Here is a 20,552-nt window from a genome sequence, read left to right on the forward strand (position 1 = left end):
GGTTTGATTCACACTGCAGCTCCTTGTGACCCTGGGCAAGTCACTTAACCCTCCATTGTCCCAGTTACAAACTTCAAATGTAAGCCCAACAGGGACAGAAAAAGTACCTGCACGTAATATATGTAAACTGCTTTGGTTGTACCCACAGAAAGGCGGTACATCAAATCCATGATCCCATTCTCCCTAGCCACTGACCTGAAGCATAAAGGGAGAACCTTCAATCTTAAGGTTTAGCTTTATAGCCCAGATATTATTATTATTATTATTATTATTTATTAGGATTTATTTACCACCTTTTTGAAGGAATTCACTCATCTGTGTACAGTAAGAATAAGTCAAACATAAGCACTAGACAGTTACAGCAGTAAAAATATTCAAATAACAATATAAAGTATGGCATAGTACATAGCCTTCCAAAGTTCCATAGAAACCTATGGAACTTTGGAAGGCTAAATGCTTTGAAAATATGCCTCAATGTCAACACAATACGTAATAAAACATTTTAATAGACAGTGTAGGGTATAAGCAAAGATAGAACATACAGATATGTACCATAAATAAATAAATAAATAGATAGGTAAAATACTAAGAGGAGTTAGAAAATAAGGAGACTGATTTAAAGAAAGTTGCACATGAGGTCAGAGAGGTGATTAAATGTTATCACAGCTAGGGTAGGAGTGGATAAATATAGCCCATGTGTGTGTGTGAGACTATCAAGTTAATTACTTCTTCCATTAAAGGCCTGGTTGAAGAGCCAATCTTTCACCTGCTTCCTGAAGTAGAGATAGTCTTGCGGTAAGCGCAGCCTTTCAAGGAGTGCATTCCAGAGTGTGGGGACTACTCTGGAGTAGGCTCGCTTGCGAGTATCACATTGTGTAATGTTGTTTGAAGAGGATGTGGTTAGGGATACTCCTTGGAAGGACATTAGTGTCCTTGAAGGTGAGTAGAGGGTGATCCTGTTCTTCAAGTACTCAGGTCCATTTCCTTTAAGGGCCTTGAAGATTATAAGGATTAGTGCTACCCAAGCCAGTACCACAAAGTCAAGGAGTATCCAGGAGAATCTAATGTCAGAAAGCCACTTAAGCACTTGCCCTGGTGGATGGCATAGGGAATGGGAAACCTTCACCAAACTCTTAAGTTACTGAGGACAAGGAGAGACTAGTATATTTATTTATTTAGACTTTTGCTCACACCTTTTCCAGTAGTAGCTCAAGGTGAGTTACATTCAGGTACACTGGATATTTCTCTGTCCCAGGAGGGCTCACAATCTAAGTTTGTACCTGAGGCAATGCGGGGTTAAGTGATTTGCCCACGATCACAAGGAGCAGCAGCAGGATTTGAACCGGCCACCTCTGGATTCCAAAACTGGTGCTCTAACCACTAGGCCACTCCTCCACTCATATCTGTGTTTCTATCACAGCAAGCTGACCTGGATTTTATCCTATCTACTAGTGGTCCAAGAACATCACAGGGCTGAAGAAAAAATGCCAGCTCCAACATCTACAGGGATCCTGAGTATCCTAGAACACATTGGCGGATTCCAGGTACAAATAGCCTGCTTCTCATGAGCCTCATGACAGCCAACATCTGAACTGTAAGTGGAATTTCTAGTGAACTATACTGCACTGCAAGTATGACAGTCATAAATGTGCATTCTTGCTGCCTAACTTTAGGCTACCTAAATGGATATTATTGTACAAATTCCTACTAGCATCCCTTAGTGATTTTTCTAGTGCATCGCATGTACATGAGTAGAGACTGTTCAGAGAACATTAAGACAGCTGCTAGGGATCTTTTATCTTTGCTGTATGTGAATATTGACAGATAGCATCTTCAGCATGATTTAAGCAGGAAGATGCTCTCCTGCCCGCTCAAATTGTTTTGAATATTGGGCACTATGTTACTTCTGGGTCCCAATTCTCCCCATATTGGATGTGGAATTAGCAGCAGCTTCAGACTAGAGACCTGAATGGGAACAGGGTTCACTGGAATCCCCTCCGGGGCTGTGGGGTTCCTGAAGAGACAGAAGCTGTTCTGCGGGGATGGAAGCAGTTCCTGCGGGGTTCCTGGGGAAGTGTAAGCTGCACCAGCCTCTCACCTACCAAGTACCAAGTTCTTTGAGTGCCACCTTCTCCTCCTCCTTGCTTTAACAGTGAAGATGCGGAAAGTCTTCCATAAATCCTCTCTGCTTCCAGGCTGATTTGCAGGTCTCAACTCTGACACAGGCATGAGCATCAGAGGTTACCTGACCTACTGGTGCATGCATATGGCAACCTCTCAGCACACAGTGCCAGCAAATCAGAGATGAGTCTTACATGTGCTCACCAGAGTGTTCCAACTTCCATTCCTTCCTTGCCTGCAGTGCTGCGGCTTGAACCCAGAAAGAGACAGAAAGTCAACCAGAAATTCTTTTTAGGTACCATTAAATTCTTGCGGGGAGGGGTTAAATTCTTGTGGGGACAGGTTAGACTCTAGCAGGGATAGGTTAGATTTCTGTCCCCGTGCAACTCTCTACTTCCTTACTTCTCTTTTAGGATAGGATCCTGCCTCCTGGTCCTTGCTTTCTCCTCCTTATGGCATACTGTGCCTCTGGGTTTAGCTATGGCTCCGATTTAAACCCCTTCTTCTCTCCTATGGGGGACAGAACTCACTCCAGGCTCTTCCCTTCTCCTCTGTTCCCCTTAGTCTTTGAGTCATAGGAATTGGGTGTTTAGCAGAGCTAATCCTTCACCCTGGAAAGTTTTACATACAGTTCAAGTGCCAAAAGTGGCACCAAGATTTCAAACCAAACACGAGGTGTCTTTAGGCCTGTTTCAGAAGCACTGATTCATACAGGGCATTAGCATAATCTTTCAGTGGTAGACTCTACATAATCCCAAATTCATACACTCACATTTTAATGTTAGGGTGGGAATGCTGGTTTAACCATGCCCATAAGATGTGAAGCTGCCCCTCCCTCCTCCCATCTCTCGTAAGTAAATTCTGGGCATAAAGTGATACTCCTCTGCGCTTCATTACTTATTCCAGAAGAGACCAATTTGAGTAGGGGATTGAATGCCAGGGACAAAGCATTTTTTTCCCCCTACTAGAGAAGCTGACAGAAAGAAAGAGAGAAAGTGCTCAGTAAGCCACTACACATTCAGCAATTACTTCAGATTCTGAAATGAATCCCCTCTGGTATAAATAATAGAGCTTGTTCATGAGCAATGGAAAACCATTTTTTGTCTCCTAAATTCACTCATGAATAGGGACGGAAGTTGCATCCCTGACAGGAGGACTCTCTTCTCATAAGTTATAGACATATCCTTGTTTTTCTATTGAGCAATAAGAAGAATGATATTTGTCTATCATTTTGTGGACAGAAACTGACTGTTCATTTTGGGAGGAATCAATATGTTCTCTCACCACACGTATTTTCAGACATAACACATCACAAATGAGTTTCTTCTGTAAGCGAGGCTATGTGCTCAGGGTTACTGTAGAAATCTTGGCACCTGTTTGTTCTTGGCTTCTTCCAATTGATATCCATGAAACTTTAATATTGCTGGTATTAATAAGCTGGGAGGTAAAGAATGCACTAGTTGGAAAATTCCATCCAGCTCTAATGGTCTTAGTTCCTCGCTGAGGTTGCTACCATATTGTTGCTCTGCTATATGGAAAATGCTGAGCCCCCCCCTCCCCCAGTATCTGTAATTCATCCGTTGCAACTTGTTAACTTTCATTTAGATTTGGTTCATGGCATCTGGTATTTCCTTTATAATTATTCCAGTCAATTAATGCACACTGTAAGGAGGAGGCAGGTGATGGGAGAGCATTTTCTCCGGGAAACAGGAAAAAAGGTAAAAACGACCATTCCCAGCAGCCCTTAAGGGAAACATACATTTAAAATCGGGACTACAATCCCCAGCAGGCTTTGCAGAAGCTCTGTCCCAGAGTCCTGGATTCATGTAACCAACAGCCAGTGTTGCCAGGTGGGCGGTTTTACCGCCCAATTGGGCGGTTTTCCGCGACCCGCCGTGGGAAATTTTTGCCCGCGGCGGGTTGCGGTTTTTTGGGCTGGTTTTTGTGCTTCGGGCGGTTTTTTCGGCCGCGGGGGGGCGGGGTTAGTGACGTTTTTGGGTGGGGTTAATGACGTTTTGGGCGGGGTTAGTGACGTGGGAGGCGGGGCCGATGACGTGGGAGGCGGGGCCGATGATGGGGAGGCGGGGCCGATGACGGGGAGGCGGGGCCGATGATGTAAGAGGCGGGGCCGATGACGGGGAGGCGGGGCCGGTGACGTGGGAGGCGGGGCCGGTGACGGCGGGGGCGGGGTTTATGACGGCGGGGCGGGGGTGATGACGCGGGGGTGGGGGTGTCAGGGGCGGGGTTTGTGTTTGGGCGGTTTTTGGGCTGTTTTTTGGGCTCCAGTGGGCTGGAAAAAAAATTTCCACCTGGCAACCCTGCCAACAGCCCCCAGAGGAGACTAAGGAGAAGTTCAGGGAGGGGGGAGGGAGTGGAAGTACCTCTAATCATGGAGATGCAGTACAGGTGGAAAGAGGGTGGGGTAGAGGAGCCCATTGAATGGCAAGGGGCAGAAGAACAGGAGATTCAAGAGGGAGAAGGAGAGGCCATGGATATCGCAGGGTTTGCCAAAGCCAGAGGGAAAGAATTTGGCCAGAAGGTAATAGCCTGGTGCGGAGGCTGGGCTAGGAAGGGAAGGAAGTGGTTGCTCCAGAGCAGGGGTTGAAGGAGAAAGCATGGCTGTTTCCCCACAGGGTCAGAGTGGGTGGTTGTCAGGAGTAGTGGCTGTCAGGTAAAGGGTAGGACCCTGCTACTTCCCTGGCCTGGAGAGTTGGGCAGAGAAGGGGAAGTAGGGAAAGAAGCTTCACTGCTTGAACTGGAGGTTTTGAACTTCAATATTTTGAAGTACAATGCTGTGGAACTGCAGTGTTCTTGGAGTACAATGTTTTTCAGCTGCAATGCTTTGAACTGTTTGTTTTTGGAACTGTTTGCTGAAACTGCTGAGATTTTTGGCTATTTGTTTTGGAGCTGTTTTACTGGCACCTCTGAGAATTTTGAGTTGTTTGTTTTTGAACTACTTTATTGACACTGCGGGGATTCTTGAGCTGTTTGCTTTGGAATCGCTTTGCTCAGCTACCTGAATCTAAAATTGTGCTCCAGTGGATTAAAAAGACTTGCCTTACCCTGTGGATTACTGTGTGCTCTTTATCAGAGGATTACCATAGCCAGGCCCATCGGAGGCTTTACCATAGCCAGGCCAACCAGAGGCCTTACAACACGTTTGTCTTGTTCTATTAAATAACAGGTCCTGCAAATGATATCTTTTATACTATGAGATGTACCATTTAGCTGGGTAAAAAATAAAACACCTTAAAACTACCAAGACAACTATAAGGAGTTAACCCTATGGAGACTTGGATGGCTCTATTAAGCAGGACAATGTCTCACGCCCATGTCCCTTGCTTCTAAGCAAATGCCTGCAAGTTATCACAAAAAATATAGGGACCTCCAATCCGTCATAGTACATTTTAGGCCCCTTTTACAAAGCGGCAGTACCCATACCCACACTGCCCCTTTGCCAGGTGCCAGTTTGGCACTACTGCTGAGCTACCACAGGAGCCCAGAGGTAGTGACTGCCCCCAATGCACACCATTTCCAGCGTTGAAAAATATTTTTTTAGTGCCAGGGTTTAGTTGGTAATAATTGGGCAGCCCCACATGCTGCTCGGTTACCACCAGATTAGCATGGGATCCTTTACCACCTCCTAAGCAGGTGGTGGTAAGGGCTGCCCCAGGAAATGGCTGTGCTGCAAGTGGTTCACTTACCACATGGCATTGGAGCCGACTCTGTGGGTGCTTGAGCACCCCCAATATTGAGAAAATTCCTTGTATGTGTCCAGGGAGGGGTTATTTCCATTGGGCTTAGCACCCCCAATAATTTTGAAAAGTTGGCTCCTATGCCACACGGCCCTTTCCTTTTTTTTTTTTTTTAAGTCTTTACCCACTGTGGTAAAAGGTGGCCTTGGCGTACAGCAAATCTGCCTGCCTGCACTACTGCAGGGCCCCTTTTACCGCAGCTTTGTAAAAGGGGCCCTTTAGTAGCAAAACAAAAAAAGAAGACAACAGTGAACTGTGAAATTATAAGCAGTAAACAATGGGGAAAAGGAACAGGGCTTATACAATAAGAACTACTTTAATTTTCCAGCATACAGGGAAGTGCTGGACATATTTAGCAGTGGAACAGTCTTCACACACGTTCCTCAGACAAGGCTAGGTAGGACTGTCAACTTTCTGAAAAAAAAACCCTGCCCCCAATCTGCCCCTTCCCATGTACTTCCTCTCCCTACCTTTCATCTGTTCACCTGTTTCTCCCCCCTCTGTCCCTCTATCTTTATTTTACTTATTCATTTATTTATTTAGTTAGTTAGTTTATTAGGATTTATTTACCTCCTTTTTGAAGGAATTCACTCAAGGTGGTGTACAATAAGAATAAGTCAAACATAAGCAAAAGACAATTACAGCAGTACAAATATTCAAACAATAATATAACACAATACACAATATATAGATAGATAAGTTGTGACCAATAACTGCAGCTTTGGCAATGATACAGGCTTAAGCTACATCAAATGGGGGATGGAAAATTAAAAGTGGATGATACACTCTTTAGCTCCCACTGAGCTGCAGTCTGTCCCCACACATTCCTTAGATCCCCCTTTCATATTTTCCACCATAAATATGAGCCATCCTTCCAGATCTCTCCAGACATGAGTGGAGTGGAATAGAGGAGTAGCCTAGTGGTTAGAGCACAGGCTTTGACATCCAGCGATGCCTGGTTCAAATCCCATTGCCTCAGGTACAAAATCAGAGTGTGAGCCTTCCAAGAACAGGGAACTACCTAGGGTACCTGAATGAACTCACCTTGAGCTACTACTGAAAAAGGTGTGAACAAAATTCAAATAAATAAATATGATAATTTAAATGCAGTACTTTACACACATGCTTTCATAAAAAGCTCCCAGGTACATGTCTCAACATTGCTCCCTTACCTTGTGTGCTGAGCCCCCCCAAAACCCACTACCCCCAACTGTACACCACTACCATAGCCCTTACAGGTGAAGGGGGCACCTATATGTGGGTACAGTGGGTTTCTGGTGAGTTTTGGAGAGCTCAGTTTCCTCAACAAGTGTAACAGATAGGGGGAGGTAGAAGCCTGAGTCCACCTGTCTGCAGTGCACTGCACCCAACACTAGACTACTCCAGGGGCCTGCATGCTGTTCTAATGGACCTGAGTATAACATCTGAGGCTGGCAAGTAATTTTTTCATCACATTTTGGGGGTGGCGTGGGGGGGGGGGGGGTGGGAGGGGATTAGTGACCACTGGGGGAATAAGGGGAGGTCATCCCTCATTCCCTCCAGTGGTCATCTGGCTAGTTAGGGCACCCTTTTGTGCATTATTCATTCTAAAAACAGGTCAAGCTCAAACCGTCTTAGTTTCAGTCCTGGACGTTTTTGTTTTGTTCCATTATGGCTGAACAACTTATTCTAGACTAGACTACACTGCTTTGTCAGCATAGGGCAGGCAGTATAGCAAAAGTAATAAAACAAATGAACTATAAATGTAAAACCTACACACAAACCTAAGAAATTACTGAGGCGCCGGGGAGGGCAACAGCATATTGAGCACTTGTACGCTAAGCTTTTTGAATACTGTTAGTTAATGAATGTATAACTTCAGACACGCTAATATTCTGCAATGGTAATTAAGCACGTTTACCACACACACTTTAGATCAGGGCTACTCAATTCTGGTCCTCAAGGTCCACAGTTAGGCCAGGTTTTCAGAATATTCACAATAAATATGCAAGAAGGAGTGCCATGCAGTGCCTCCTTGGTATGCAAATTCTCTCATGCATATTCATTGTGGACATCTTGAAAACTTGGCCTGCCACTGGACCTTGAGGACCAGTATTAAGTAGCCCTATTTTAGGCACTTAACTTTAGGTGACCTATACAGAATTACCCCCCAGTATATAGAGAAGAGTAGCCTAATGGTTAGAGCAGGCTGAGAACCAGAGAAGCCTGGTTCAAATCTCACTGATGCTCCTTGTGATCTTGGGCAAGTCACTTAACCCTTCCCTGCCTTAAACTGTAACACAGCAACTTCCAGTCTGCCCAACAAGATAATCTCATAGCGTAAGGTATGATGCGATACTACATATGCATACTTGATCTTGATTTGTCCATTACATTTTCAGGGCACAGACCTTGGAAGTCTGCCCTGCACTGGCCTTGTTCTCCAACTACTGAAGCTGTCATCAAAGCCCCACTCCAGCCCATCCGAATCTATCCAGCTAGGATCAGGACACAAACCGTAGAAGTCTGCTCTGCATTGGCTTTGCTTCCCCAGTTACTGGAGTAGTAACTCACTTTGAGCTACTACTGAAAAGGGTGTGAGCTAAATCCCATTCCCCTTCCCCTAACTAAAATATCTTATCTCTGATCACATCTGAGATTCATCATTTCTCTGAATTATTCATCTATTACGGTTTTATTCGATTCCAAGCACTTTTATTCCAAGGCCAACGCACTGAGGTCACTAATGCTACCCATTCTTTTAAGTAGCTTGATTCATATTTGCTAATGAAAGTATTTTTCACTGAACTGTGGATCTGGAAAATCTTTGTTTTCCTTCTGGGAGATGGTTGTGGCTGGCTGCTCCTCCAGTGTGGCTGGAACATGCTAACTGCAGTCTGCTCAAATTTCTTCCCAGTGTGCATGAAACCATAACATAGGCAACCGAGACCCCTCGGGACCACCATTCTTCTCTTTACCACTATAACCCCAATAAGACTTCACACATGGTATTTCTTTTTGTGGCACAACTGGGCCGCAGCTTTATTTCAAATACAACATATCTTAACCCTGGGCATACCCAAGCCGCTTCAGCCTCTGGCTCAATCACCCCCAAGCCAAGTCCGCCACACTAGCAAGACTGGCTAAGCATTGTAAAGAGAGCCCCCCGCCGCTGACCTGGCCATGAAGAGGCTGACCCCGCTCTCTTCTGGGGCTTTTAAACCCTTCTTGGTTAGCCCCTCCTATGGCCAGCGGGGATCCACGAGCGTCGGGGTCCTGCCCCTTCCTCCCTTGCTCGCTCCCAGCTGGCCACGGAGCGCATGCCCGTCGGGGCACGGCGCCATGTTATTTTTGGCTCCGTGCACCCTACGGGGCACTGCGCCTTGCTTGAAGGTGCGACTAGAACAATGAAACTGTACTGGGAACCGAAAAGCCAGCCAGAGAGCACTGGAAGTAACTGGAGTCATTTATAAAGCTACCCTAGAAAAATGAGACAGAGTAAAAACAGGAACTCTCAGACCGAGGAAACCACAGAATGCTGCAAGTATTAGTTATCTTGCTTCTTTTTTTAGTTACCATATTGGTGTTGTAGCGCTGATAGTCCACTTGAATGCAGTGAAATTAAGGTCAAAGCAAAAAAGCATTTTTATCCTAATGTAGTTTTTTTGAACATTAGCACTCCCTTCCTCAGGAGCCTGTTTGGGCCTGGGGAAGGGATTTTAAGTCCCAAAAATTAGTCAAGAAAGGTATTAAGTTAGTCCCAAAAAATTTTTCACTTTATTATTTAGTTCTTTTTTTGTTTGCTGACTTTGATTGTATCAGTATGCAAAATTGTTGCTGAATTTTCCATACCTACTCCATTTTCAGATCATTTTAAATCATGCAGAGCTGTCAGAAAATGAGCTGCTTCTCTAGCAGCTGCAGTTCAGCAGACCAGGACTAAACCGCAGCATCTCCCCCTTGCTAGGCCACACTGCTTGACTTCCTCTCCAACATGGTTTACAACAAGCACTGGTACAGAAGAAGAGATCAGGAACCCTACGCCAAAGTACAGTACAAGCTTTTCAGAGTAGGGATGGACCAATGGATTTCCACAGGAAGAAGGACTAGAGAGAGCACGTAACAAGTCTTTACTGAAACCACAAATCTCACAAACAATACTTTAAGAAGTCCAAAGTTGATGTCCACCAGAGGGGACCACGATGTAGCCTAGAGACCCGGCATAGATCCGTGTTTCGGCACAAATGCCTGCCTCATGGGTCAACACGTCTGCAAAATATTATGTTGCAATGAATAATGAAGATCTCAATGTTACATTTCGACTACGAGGTTCCGTTAATGGTAAAGCAAAACCTTTGCATCTGGCCAACGCCGTAAGTCGTGTCCTCATAGAGAAAGGCACGACAACAAGCACTCCCAATTCAAGGAACTTATAGAAGATCATTAACTAGTTGTCTTTGGAGTCCTTTTACAAAGCTGCAGTAAACGTGGCCTACGCACACCCTTATGCATGTTTTTCTTGTGCACTAAGGCCACTTTTTTGTGGCCGGAAAATAGCCGATTTTCCATTTTGCTAACTAATGGTCATGTGCTAATGTTGCCATTAGCGCATGTTCATTAACAAAAATTAGCACGGGTGCAATTTTGTAGGCAGTAAGGGCTTGCGTGCTAATCCTGTGCTATGCAGTTAGCATGAGGTAATGTAGAGTACTTACTGATTAGTGCAGAAACACCCACTCACCACCCCCAGACTTGCCCCCTCAGCCAAAAAAATATATATATTTTTTAGCTCATGGGTAGTGTGTGCTCATCTGGAACTTACCATGGGACGCCTGAGCATGTCCCGTGGTAAACCCTTTTAAGCTGCGGTAAGTACGTGCTATTGCTTACTGCAGCTTTATGAAGTAGGATTTTTTTAATGTATTTATTTTCAAGCAGCACTTTCCATACAGAAAACTGAGCTCTCTCCTTTGATGGATTTATTTTTCTCTGTCATCAACTGAAATGCAGCTGAGCTGAGTTTAGCAATTATTAGGTAAATTCAGCTAATAAATGACAGATTGCAAACTGAGGGGCCCTTATACCAAGCAGCGCAAGAAAGTGGCTTGGGGTGGCCTTAACACAGGCTTTTCCCACACGCTGAGGCCACTTTTAGCGCTGCTGGTAAAAAGCAGCTTCTTCCATTTTTCCAGTAATGCTCACGCGCTAATTTCCCCATTGGCACTTGAGCCCCTATTTGTAGGCAGTATGGGCTCATGCGCTAACCACACACCAAGAGCATAGCTAGGTGGGGTCACGGGGGCATGGGCCCCCGCAGATTTAGCCCTGGCCTCCTGCTTTCACCCCCCCCCCCCGCCGCCGACCCTCCCCGCCACATTCGACCCCCCCTCCCGCCGCCGCCAACCCTACTCCACTGCTGCTGTCAGGTACCTTTGTTGGCGGGGGTCCCCAACCCCTGCCAGCCGAAGTCCTCTTTAGCGCCGGTCTCAATTGCGTTACTGATCTGGATTCTGTTTCTGTGAGTCCTGACAGGACGTCAGGACTCACAGAAACAGAATCCAGAGCAGCGAACACACCAGACTTGGAGACTGGCGCTGAAGGGGACCGGTTGGCGGGGCTGGGGACCCCCGCCAGCAAAGGTACCTGGCGGGGGAGGGTTGATTGGCGGCTGTGGGAGGGGGGTTGAAAGGGACGGGGGAGGGGCGCCGGCGGGGGTCAAAAGTGGCGGGGGGGTCGGCAGCACCAGGGGGGGCTAAAATGTGCCCCTTCACCTTGTGTTCTGGACCCCCCTCCCGCTAAAGTCTGGCTACGCCTCTGCCAAACGCTAATCGGTTAGCACACGGCAATGTAACTGTGCTAACCAATTAGTTCAGTACACGCCTACTCTCTGCCCCCAGCATGTGGGAAGCACACACGGATTCCAAAATTAGCACTGGACACTTGAGTGCGCCCCGCAGTAATGCATTTTAAGCTGCAGGAAGCAAGCGTTAGTGGAAATTAGAAAAAGAAAAAAATTCAAAACCTGAACTACTGCCCTTATAGTACTACCATTCCTTCCTAGCAATGACAAAACAGCCTGAAATCAGCAGAAAAACAGAAGATAAGGAGGAAGCCAGGGAACTCCCACCACTGAAAACACTGACCCTTGTACTTGCAAAGCTGTTCTAAACTAATGGCATTTCAGAGAGAAATGTTTTATTTTAATGTTCCAGGTGCACTAAAGCCTGGTGTTAACCCATTGTGTATTCTTAGGCATTCAGGGAAGTCTGCGCCTTGGAATCAGCATGAGATCACATTTAGTACCTTTCCACAGACCATCTATTAAGTCCAATCCTATAGGAGGGACCAGGAGAGCAGTTGGTAAAACTATATATACTCAAGATTTTAGAGGAAAAATATCTTTTTCTTCAATCCTGAAAGTCAGTAGGTTGCAGCCTGCCCTGGATATTCAAGCCAACCCAACTTGTACATATCTCACAGAGCCAGGTACAGGAAGACACTATTTTCAACAACAGAAGGAAGAGAAAGTTGGCTACTTGACAGACTCAGCTCTCACACCCAATTTACCATTATCCCAGATATAGTGTGGAAACACCCACCTGGAAGGACTCCTTGTTCTACTGATCTGGCCTGAATGCTGTCTTCAAGATCACCTGGAGTTTGAGTCAAAAGAAAAGACTAGAGGTATCCATGTATATAGACTGAGGAAGGAGAAGCAGAGCCTCATCTGAACTCAGTTCCCCATGAGATATTCCTATCATCCCTACAGGGAAGGGGATCTAGTATAAGTTGAATCAGCAAGGGTCCCAGGTAGCTATTTCTTGAACTTAGAAAGGTGTGAATGTGAGGAGAGCAAGGGAAAGCCGAAACTTCTTGTCAGGAACTGAGAGGTGTAATTCTGTTGTAAATGCATGACTTCCATTGGTTATCTATAAAACAGAGATCTGAGTCCAAAATACTAACACTGATTTTCAAAATTCTGAATGGATTGGCTAGAAGGGATATAGTAAATTGTGTTAAGGAATATATGAATCTTTTTATTGAAATATAAACATTGCTGTTATAAATGTAACACCATAAGATTTGTGAACTAACAAGCTGACTTTCTTTCAACTTGTACATACTGGTCACAGCAGGAGAAAAATCCTCTTCCTCAACCTCCCTTCCCCTCTAACGTTCCAACTAGTGTACTTTAAACTCCCAAATTGTTCAATCATGTACCTTGCTCTTTTATCAATAGGGTCCCAAGGAAAGGAAGTCCACGCTTTCAAAAACGTCTTTGCTACTCTACCAGCCAACTCTAAAGATATACATTTCATTTGCAACAATTTGTACATGTGATTCTTCCACTGCATCACTGTTGGGGATAGTCACTGACCCAATGGAATAATATACAATGTTTTGCTAATAAACTTGGCTTATGGAGAAATAACATATTTATTTTATCTTTAAGTGACAAGTCTTTAGCCTTGTCAAGAAGATATAACCAAGGATCTTTGACCAGCTGCACCTTCAGGATCCCTGATAGGTAGTTCCATAAGTTGGTCCAGAAATCTGCTCCCACAGATAATATTTGTGTTAAGGAATATAATTGAGGGAGACAGTCTGAATTCCTCCAACCAGGGTGTCTTGGAAAGGATGGGAGACATATTGTTTCTAGCCTGAAACGTGGGACTTCTCATGTGTGGGACTTGATCTGTGAAACCAGTTACTGGGAAAAGTCCAGCACTGTAAAGATCTTTTGAGCTTTTGGAATAAACGCAAGACCTAACAGCCTTTGGAGAAACTTAGAGATCTGAAGATGGGGCCTTAGACGGTCCTGTGTATTGGGGTCTCTGTATGAATTGTTCATTTATTTTATAATTGTTCATTTTGGGAGCTCTTAAGGGTAATAATCACCAATAGTCAGGGAGTGAGACAGGTCTTCAGTTCCTCCACAAAGGGCATGAACCTGTAGTACATACACTACTCCTTACAGCTCCTATATCTATCTTTCTTGCCTTTTTGATGAAATTTACCCAAGGCAACGTAAAGCATGAATAAGCTAAATATAGGCAATAGACAATTACAGCAGCAAAAATATCCAAACACTTATAATGTCAACACAATGCACATTAAAACATCTTGACAGACAGCATTGGGTATAAGAGAGATGGCGCATATAGACAGATAAGATAGAATAACAGGAATTAGAAAATATGGGTGACTAATTTAAGGGAAAATTGCACGTGGGGTTAGAAAAGGTGGATGAAAATGATCTCAGTTAGAGTAGGAGTGGATAGGAAAAGATCACTATAGATAGCCTGGGGTCTGTAATGAAATTCTAGCAGTTCCCTTGCATCTGAACTTATATCACAGTATGCTGTAGTATTTGTAATCCTGTCTCATCCATCTTTAACCAGCATTAAATCCAACAGAATACACCACATTCAACAAAGCATTTAGTACTGAAGTGATCAACATGGGCTACTATTAACTAACTCGTGCTGTTTTACCACAGATCCCATTTTATGCAACGAAGCCTAGTTACTAATATCTGGGGTTAATAGTAAAATAACACAACTTAATGCTAGCCCATATTGATAACTTCCCTTTTTAAGCTCTCGTCTTCTAAAACCTAAAATCTCCTTGTCAGCAAGCCCTATCTCCAAGGTAGATGTACAGCCCTCTTTTACATTGTATACCCAAGTCTTCACAGAAGATGCCTGTAGTCAGGACACGCAACTTTCAGCAAAGAAGTCACATATCGGTAGAGTCTGTTGCCAAGGGCACTTGGACCGGCACTTGTACTTATATGAAAAGAACAAGTTAAAGGAAGTGCTATGCTCAGAGGTAATGTCCTAAAACAAAATGGTGGAAGTCTTACCTTTCCGGGATCTTGTAAAGAATTTGATGCCACCAGGTGAGGTAGACGAACTGGAACCAGGGGAGGAAGAATCTTTGGAGGAGGACCTGAAGATGCCACTGAAGCTCATTCGGCGAGGGGAACGAGGAGGAGATTCTTGATATGGGAAGGGAAATACTGTTTTTGGTGACCCTGGACTAAGCTTTGACTTCACAGGTGCTGACACAGGGCTTGAAGGCCTGTTATGAAGTCCTTTGGAAAAGAAGCTTTTGGAAGGGCTTCCGGTGTTGTGGGATTCTTCTGTCTAAAAAGAGAGAGCAAAAACATCAGTTATATACACACATGCACACACAAATGTTCCTTTCACAGCCTGTTGGCTCTACATTCAGGTGTGACTGCACAGAAATGCAAAATCATTAACAGACTTATTAGTCACACAACATTAATAGCATACAAGCAGTGAGATTCTTATTTCAAACTGACACTTCTCATTACATTTTTCAACGTGGCACGTTTCTGCATTTAACACATTTGTTTAAAAAAGTGTCACCTAGTGACGGCAGTGGGTAACGTTATAACATTTTCTAATCCAGGGCAGGAAAACGAGCCATCAGAGGACACTCAGCACTGATCTAGAATCACTTGACAAAGCTGGTGACCTTTCACTGATTATTCAGCCCTCCTCTTTCCTTTCATTCAACAGAGCACATATGAAGTCCCAGTTTTCATAGGGCATCTAGGTGAGAAAAACCTCTAAGTTGGGACAGTCACAATTTTCAGTCTGTTTTACAAAAGGCCTGCTGAATAGAGAGCCTTATGCCAAACATATATAAGGGGGGGGGGGCAATTCTCTAAGTGGGCACCTCCTTTTAGGAGCCCAATGCTACACAGAGAGAGCCTTTTCTGTAACAGCATATGAGTGCCCAGATTCCGGCATTGGCATACCCAACATTTAGGCCCAACAATTACACCAGTCATAGACTTGGAGGGGCATTTTCAAAACTGCTATCTCACAGGCATAATCAAACAGAAAAAAAAAACCCTACATTTCCTGTTTGAGTAATCAATAGAAATCATGGAAAAGAAAATAAGATGATACCTTTTTTATTGGACATAACTTAATACATTTCTTGATTAGCTTTCGAAGGTTGCCCTTCTTCGTCAGATCGGAAATAAGCAAATGTGCTAGCTGACAGTGAAAACATTCAAGCATTACTATGACAGTCTGACAGGGTGGGAGGATGGGGGTGGGTAGGAGGTCCTCAGTCCTTTGGGAATGATGTCATTCTTCTTGCAGATTGTCAGAAAGTAAAGATGACTGTTCACTTTTGTTTCTTTTTCCAAACGTTTGTTCATTTGCTTTTTCATGCGGCTGTATGCGGTATCTTCCATCTTAAGTAGAGGAGTGTGGTAGCCATGTTAGTCCACTCTTAAGGTTATCAATAGAAATCAAACAAAATAAAACATGGAAAAGAAAATAAGATCATACCGAAATGTATTAAGTTATGTCCAATAAAAAAGGTATCATCTTATTTTCTTTTCCATGTTTTATTTTGTTTGATTTCTATTAATACTGTTTGAGTAAGAATGCGAGATGGTTGTTTTTGCACTGAAAAGGTCTAAAATGAATAGCCATTTTTCAAAATGAAACGTCCAACTTTTGAAAAAGAAAATAATCAGGGACATAAATGACTGTCTGGCGTCATTTTCAAAAATATGTCCACACAGACCTCCCTAATAAACAGAGAATGTAAGAGTAGCCATACTGGGTCAGACCAATGGTCCATCTAGCCTAGTATTCTGTTTCCAACAGTGGCCAATCCAGGTCACAAGTACCTGGCAGAAACCCAAATCGTGGCAACATTCCATGCTACAAATCCCAGGGCAAGCAGTGGCTTCCCATGTCCGTCTCAATAGCAGACTATGGACTTTTCCTCCAGGAACTTGTCCAAACCTTTTTTTAAACCAGATATGCTAACCGACAAAGAGTTCCAGAGCTTAACTATTCATCGAGTGAAAAAATATTCCTCCTATTTGTTTTAAAAGTATTTCCATGTAACTTCCTTGAATGTCCCATAGTCTTTGTACTTTTGGAATGAGTAAAACATTTGATTTACTTCTACTTGTTCTACACCACTCAGGATTTTGTAGACCTCAATCATATCTCCCCTCATCCATCTCTTTTCCAAGCTGAAGAGACCTAATCTCTTCAGCCTTTCCTCATACGAAAGGAGCTCATCCCCTTTATCATTTTGGTCACTCTTCTTTGAACCTTTTCTAATTCCAATATATCTTTTTTTAAAATAGTGACCAGAACTGAATGCAATACTCAAGGTGCACTTGCACCATGGAGCATGATACAACAGAATTAGAAAAGGTTCAAAGAAGGGCAACCGAAATGATTAAGAGGATGGAACACCTCACATATGTGGAAAAGCTTACGAGAGTAGAGCCCTTCAGTTTGGAAAAGAGATGGCTGAGGGGGGATATGATAGAGGTCTACAAAATCTTGAATGGTGTAGAATGAGTAAATGTAAATTGATTTTTTATTCTTTAAAAAAGTGCAAAAAAACTTCCATGGTACTACTTTTAAAATGAACAGGAGGAAATATTTTTTCACTCAATGAATAGTTAAGCTCTGGAACTTGCTGCCAGAGGATGTGGTATCAGTGATTTGTATATCTAGGTTTAAAAAGCAATTGTACGATGTGATACCCTCCAGCAAGCTTTCTCAGGAGTAGCCCCCAGAATCTAGAATTTACTCCCAGTTCAGGAAGTAAGTGAAAGCCTGGCTGTTCTCCCAAGTCTTTAATATATAGTGTGACTGACTATACACCCATTCCACACCTGGATTAGCTTGCTACATACTGTAACTTAGATCAGTTCCTTATCTCTTGCTTAACTATACAATGAACTAACCATCAAATTATCCCAACTGACTCTATCACACATCTTGTTCCTATCATATATCTGCTCTTGGTCCCTAAGCTATATGATATCTATATTAATTGAATGTTCTAATGCATGCTTATTAGGTGTATCATTAGTATTATGCTAATATTATATTATATCTCTGATATTTGAATTCCAGTGCTGTTAAATGTGTATATTTTATACTGAATTAACTGTTTTCAAGTTTACCTCATTTATTGAATTTATGTTTATTCTTGGTTATTTTACTATTGTTATGCTGTTAACAAAATTATAAGTTTTATGTTAAACTGTATCTATTGTACACCATTTTGGGTGAACCTCTTCATAAAGGGGGTTAATAAATCCCAATAAATAAATAAATGTTCGGACAAGTTACTAGAAGAAAAGTCCATAGTCTGCTATTGAGACAGACATGAGGAAAGTCACTGCTTTTCCCTAGGATCAGTAACATGAATCTTGCTACTATTTGGGATTCTGTCAGGTACTTGTGACCTGAATCATTCATTGTTGGAAGCAGGATACTGAGCTAGATGGACCAATGGTCTGACCCAGTATGGCTATTCTCATGTTCAGGGTCTCCTTTTCCATTTGGCATTTCCTCTCTCTCTATGTCTACCATCTATCTTTCTTCTGTGTCTCTATTCACCTTGCCCAGCAGTGTTGTTGCCCCTATCCTTCCACCATGCTAAGCATCTCCTCTCGCTCTGTGTCCCTATTCTTGATCTGTCCAGCATCACCCGTCTGTATCCCTATCCTCCCCCCCCAAAATGTCCAGGATCACCCCTCTGTGTCTCTGCCCCTTATATGTCCAACATTTCCCAACTGTGTCTCTATCCTTACCCATATCCAGCTTCTCCCCTCACTCTTCTCTTCCTCCTACCCCCATCCCTCAGGTCAACAGCCAGAATCTCTCCCTCTCTCTCTTCTCTCCCTCCTGACACCTCCCCGGGGTCCAGCATCTCTCCCATTCCTCTTCCTCTCTCCTCAGGAATCCAGCAAATGTCCCTCCCTGTTCCCTCCCTCCTTTCTCCCCAGTTCAGCATCTCTCTTTCTCTCTCTCTCTCTCTCTCTTCATCCATATCTCAAGGATCCAGCATCCCTTCCTCTCCCTGTCCCCTTCAAGGTAGTCCTTTAAACTAGCTTTTCCCACCAGCAAGGGCAGCACTGAAGACAAGCTGCCTCTGGCTGGTCTGGGGCTCTTCTTCTACCATGTCCTGCGCGGGAGGAAATAGGAAGTTGCATCAGAGGAGGCAGGACACAGCAGAGGGAGGCTGCCGGTATCAGTGAACAATGGCAAGTTTGGAAAGTCACGGGGGGGAGGGGGAGGAGGAAGTAGGCAGGAAGAGATGCCAGACTATGGGAGGGGAGGGTGGGAAAGAGAGAGACAGATGTCAGAATGTATGGGAGGAAAGGAGGGAGAATGGGGCCTAATGCCGACATGTCTGAGTCTTCGTCGCTCTACAGGGGTAAGTGAAGATTCAGGTGGCAGGAAAAGTTTGGTGGAGCCAGGGCCCCTGTGGCCCCTCATTCCAACAACTATGAATGTGAAAGACAGAGGTTATATCCTGCCGGTTAGTTAATTAAGGAGTGCTGCAATAGCTCGATTTTGAAGCCAAAGGGACATGGAGAGAGAAGCCCCACTCAGGATCTGAATTACCAGAGGAGGTACTGTGTTCAAGATTATTCCTACTTGGAAGAATGTCTGGAAGTGGATCCCAGAAAGGAGGGGCTGTGTGATTTATTCAAAAGTGAATAAGTTTGTCACAGTACACGGGAACTCTTTATCCTAAAAGACTGGTTATTATTGAAAAGGATCAAGACACAAATAAAGGAAGACTGTGGAGTGTTACAGTGTTTATTCAATGCTGTTCAGTCTTAGGGCAGAAAGACTACCTCAAAGCACTAATTGTTTTGCACTTATCTTCAGTAAAGAGAGTTGGAGCACCCCAGTTCTCTCTCTACATGATTGTTTTTGAGATAATTCTACGCGAGGGCCCTGAAGCGAAATCCCTTGCCCCAGAAAAACCTGCTCCCTTGAATAAGACTGTGCATGCATTGACCTGAGGGGAAAGGACTGGGACAAACAAAGTGTGAATTCATCTGTGGACCACCCTGTCAACAGTACTCCCCCGTTACACAAGCAAACCTGAAAGAGGGAGAGGCTGATTTTGCAGTCATGCACCCATGCCTGACAATCTCTAAATACTCAGCATGGTGAAATACATTTCATGGTTCTTTCTGGCTGCCCTCTGTCTCTTCAGAGCCCCCCCCCCCCCCCCCCCAAGGCAGCATTTTCAGGACTGTTGACCCTGCAAAGCATACAGGAGCTCAGAGTTTCTAACACATGCATCCTCTATAATTAAAGAGAATAACGTTTGATTGATACCTTAGCTTAACTTGCGTTGGATGTCTAACATCATTCTTACTCATACTCTACAACCTTTTAAAGAGCTTTTTAAGTATAATCAACTTTTGGGTTGGCTTTGAGCTACCACTCTAAAACCAGTATTAAAATTCACCTTAAGCAAAAACAGGTTTTACTCTTCTCCCTCCGGAAACCCATTAAGTCCCATTGCCCTCTCTACTGGTGAACCACAGGAAGCAATATGGGTTGGAGATGGGAAATGATCAACATCTATTTAAATGACTGGGGAGTCAGATGGCATATGTCAGCCAGGCAAACTCTAGCAAAAATCAGACCAAGTGATTTTGCCTTCTGAGGATTACAGATAGTAACATAGTAGATGACGGCAGAAAAAGACCTGCACGGTCCATCCAGTCTGCCCAAGAAATGTGACACTTTTTTGTGTATACCTTACCTTGATATGTACCTGTCTTTTTCAGGTCACAGACCGTACAAGTCTGCCCAGCACTATCCCCGCCTCCCACCATCGGCTCTGGCACAGACTGTATAAGTC

General features: G+C 43.9%; 1 protein-coding gene across 5 annotated transcripts in view; it reads right to left on the reverse strand.

Moving 5' to 3' along the window:
• Positions 1-20,552, reverse strand: part of PRKAG2 (protein kinase AMP-activated non-catalytic subunit gamma 2) — a 635,875-nt gene that overhangs the window by 428,056 nt on the left and 187,267 nt on the right. For 4 of the 5 annotated variants that reach the window (XM_030198247.1, XM_030198257.1, XM_030198237.1 and 1 more), the window contains one exon: positions 14,722-15,004. In XM_030198247.1, the coding sequence (XP_030054107.1) occupies positions 14,722-15,004 (283 nt within the window). Of the gene's footprint in view, positions 1-14,721; positions 15,005-15,195; positions 15,238-20,552 lie in introns of those variants that run through there. The other variant, XM_030198266.1, reaches the window with a different exon arrangement.

The sequence above is a fragment of the Microcaecilia unicolor genome, chromosome 1 (assembly GCF_901765095.1).
Source record: "Microcaecilia unicolor chromosome 1, aMicUni1.1, whole genome shotgun sequence".
Taxonomy (NCBI): domain Eukaryota; kingdom Metazoa; phylum Chordata; class Amphibia; order Gymnophiona; family Siphonopidae; genus Microcaecilia; species Microcaecilia unicolor.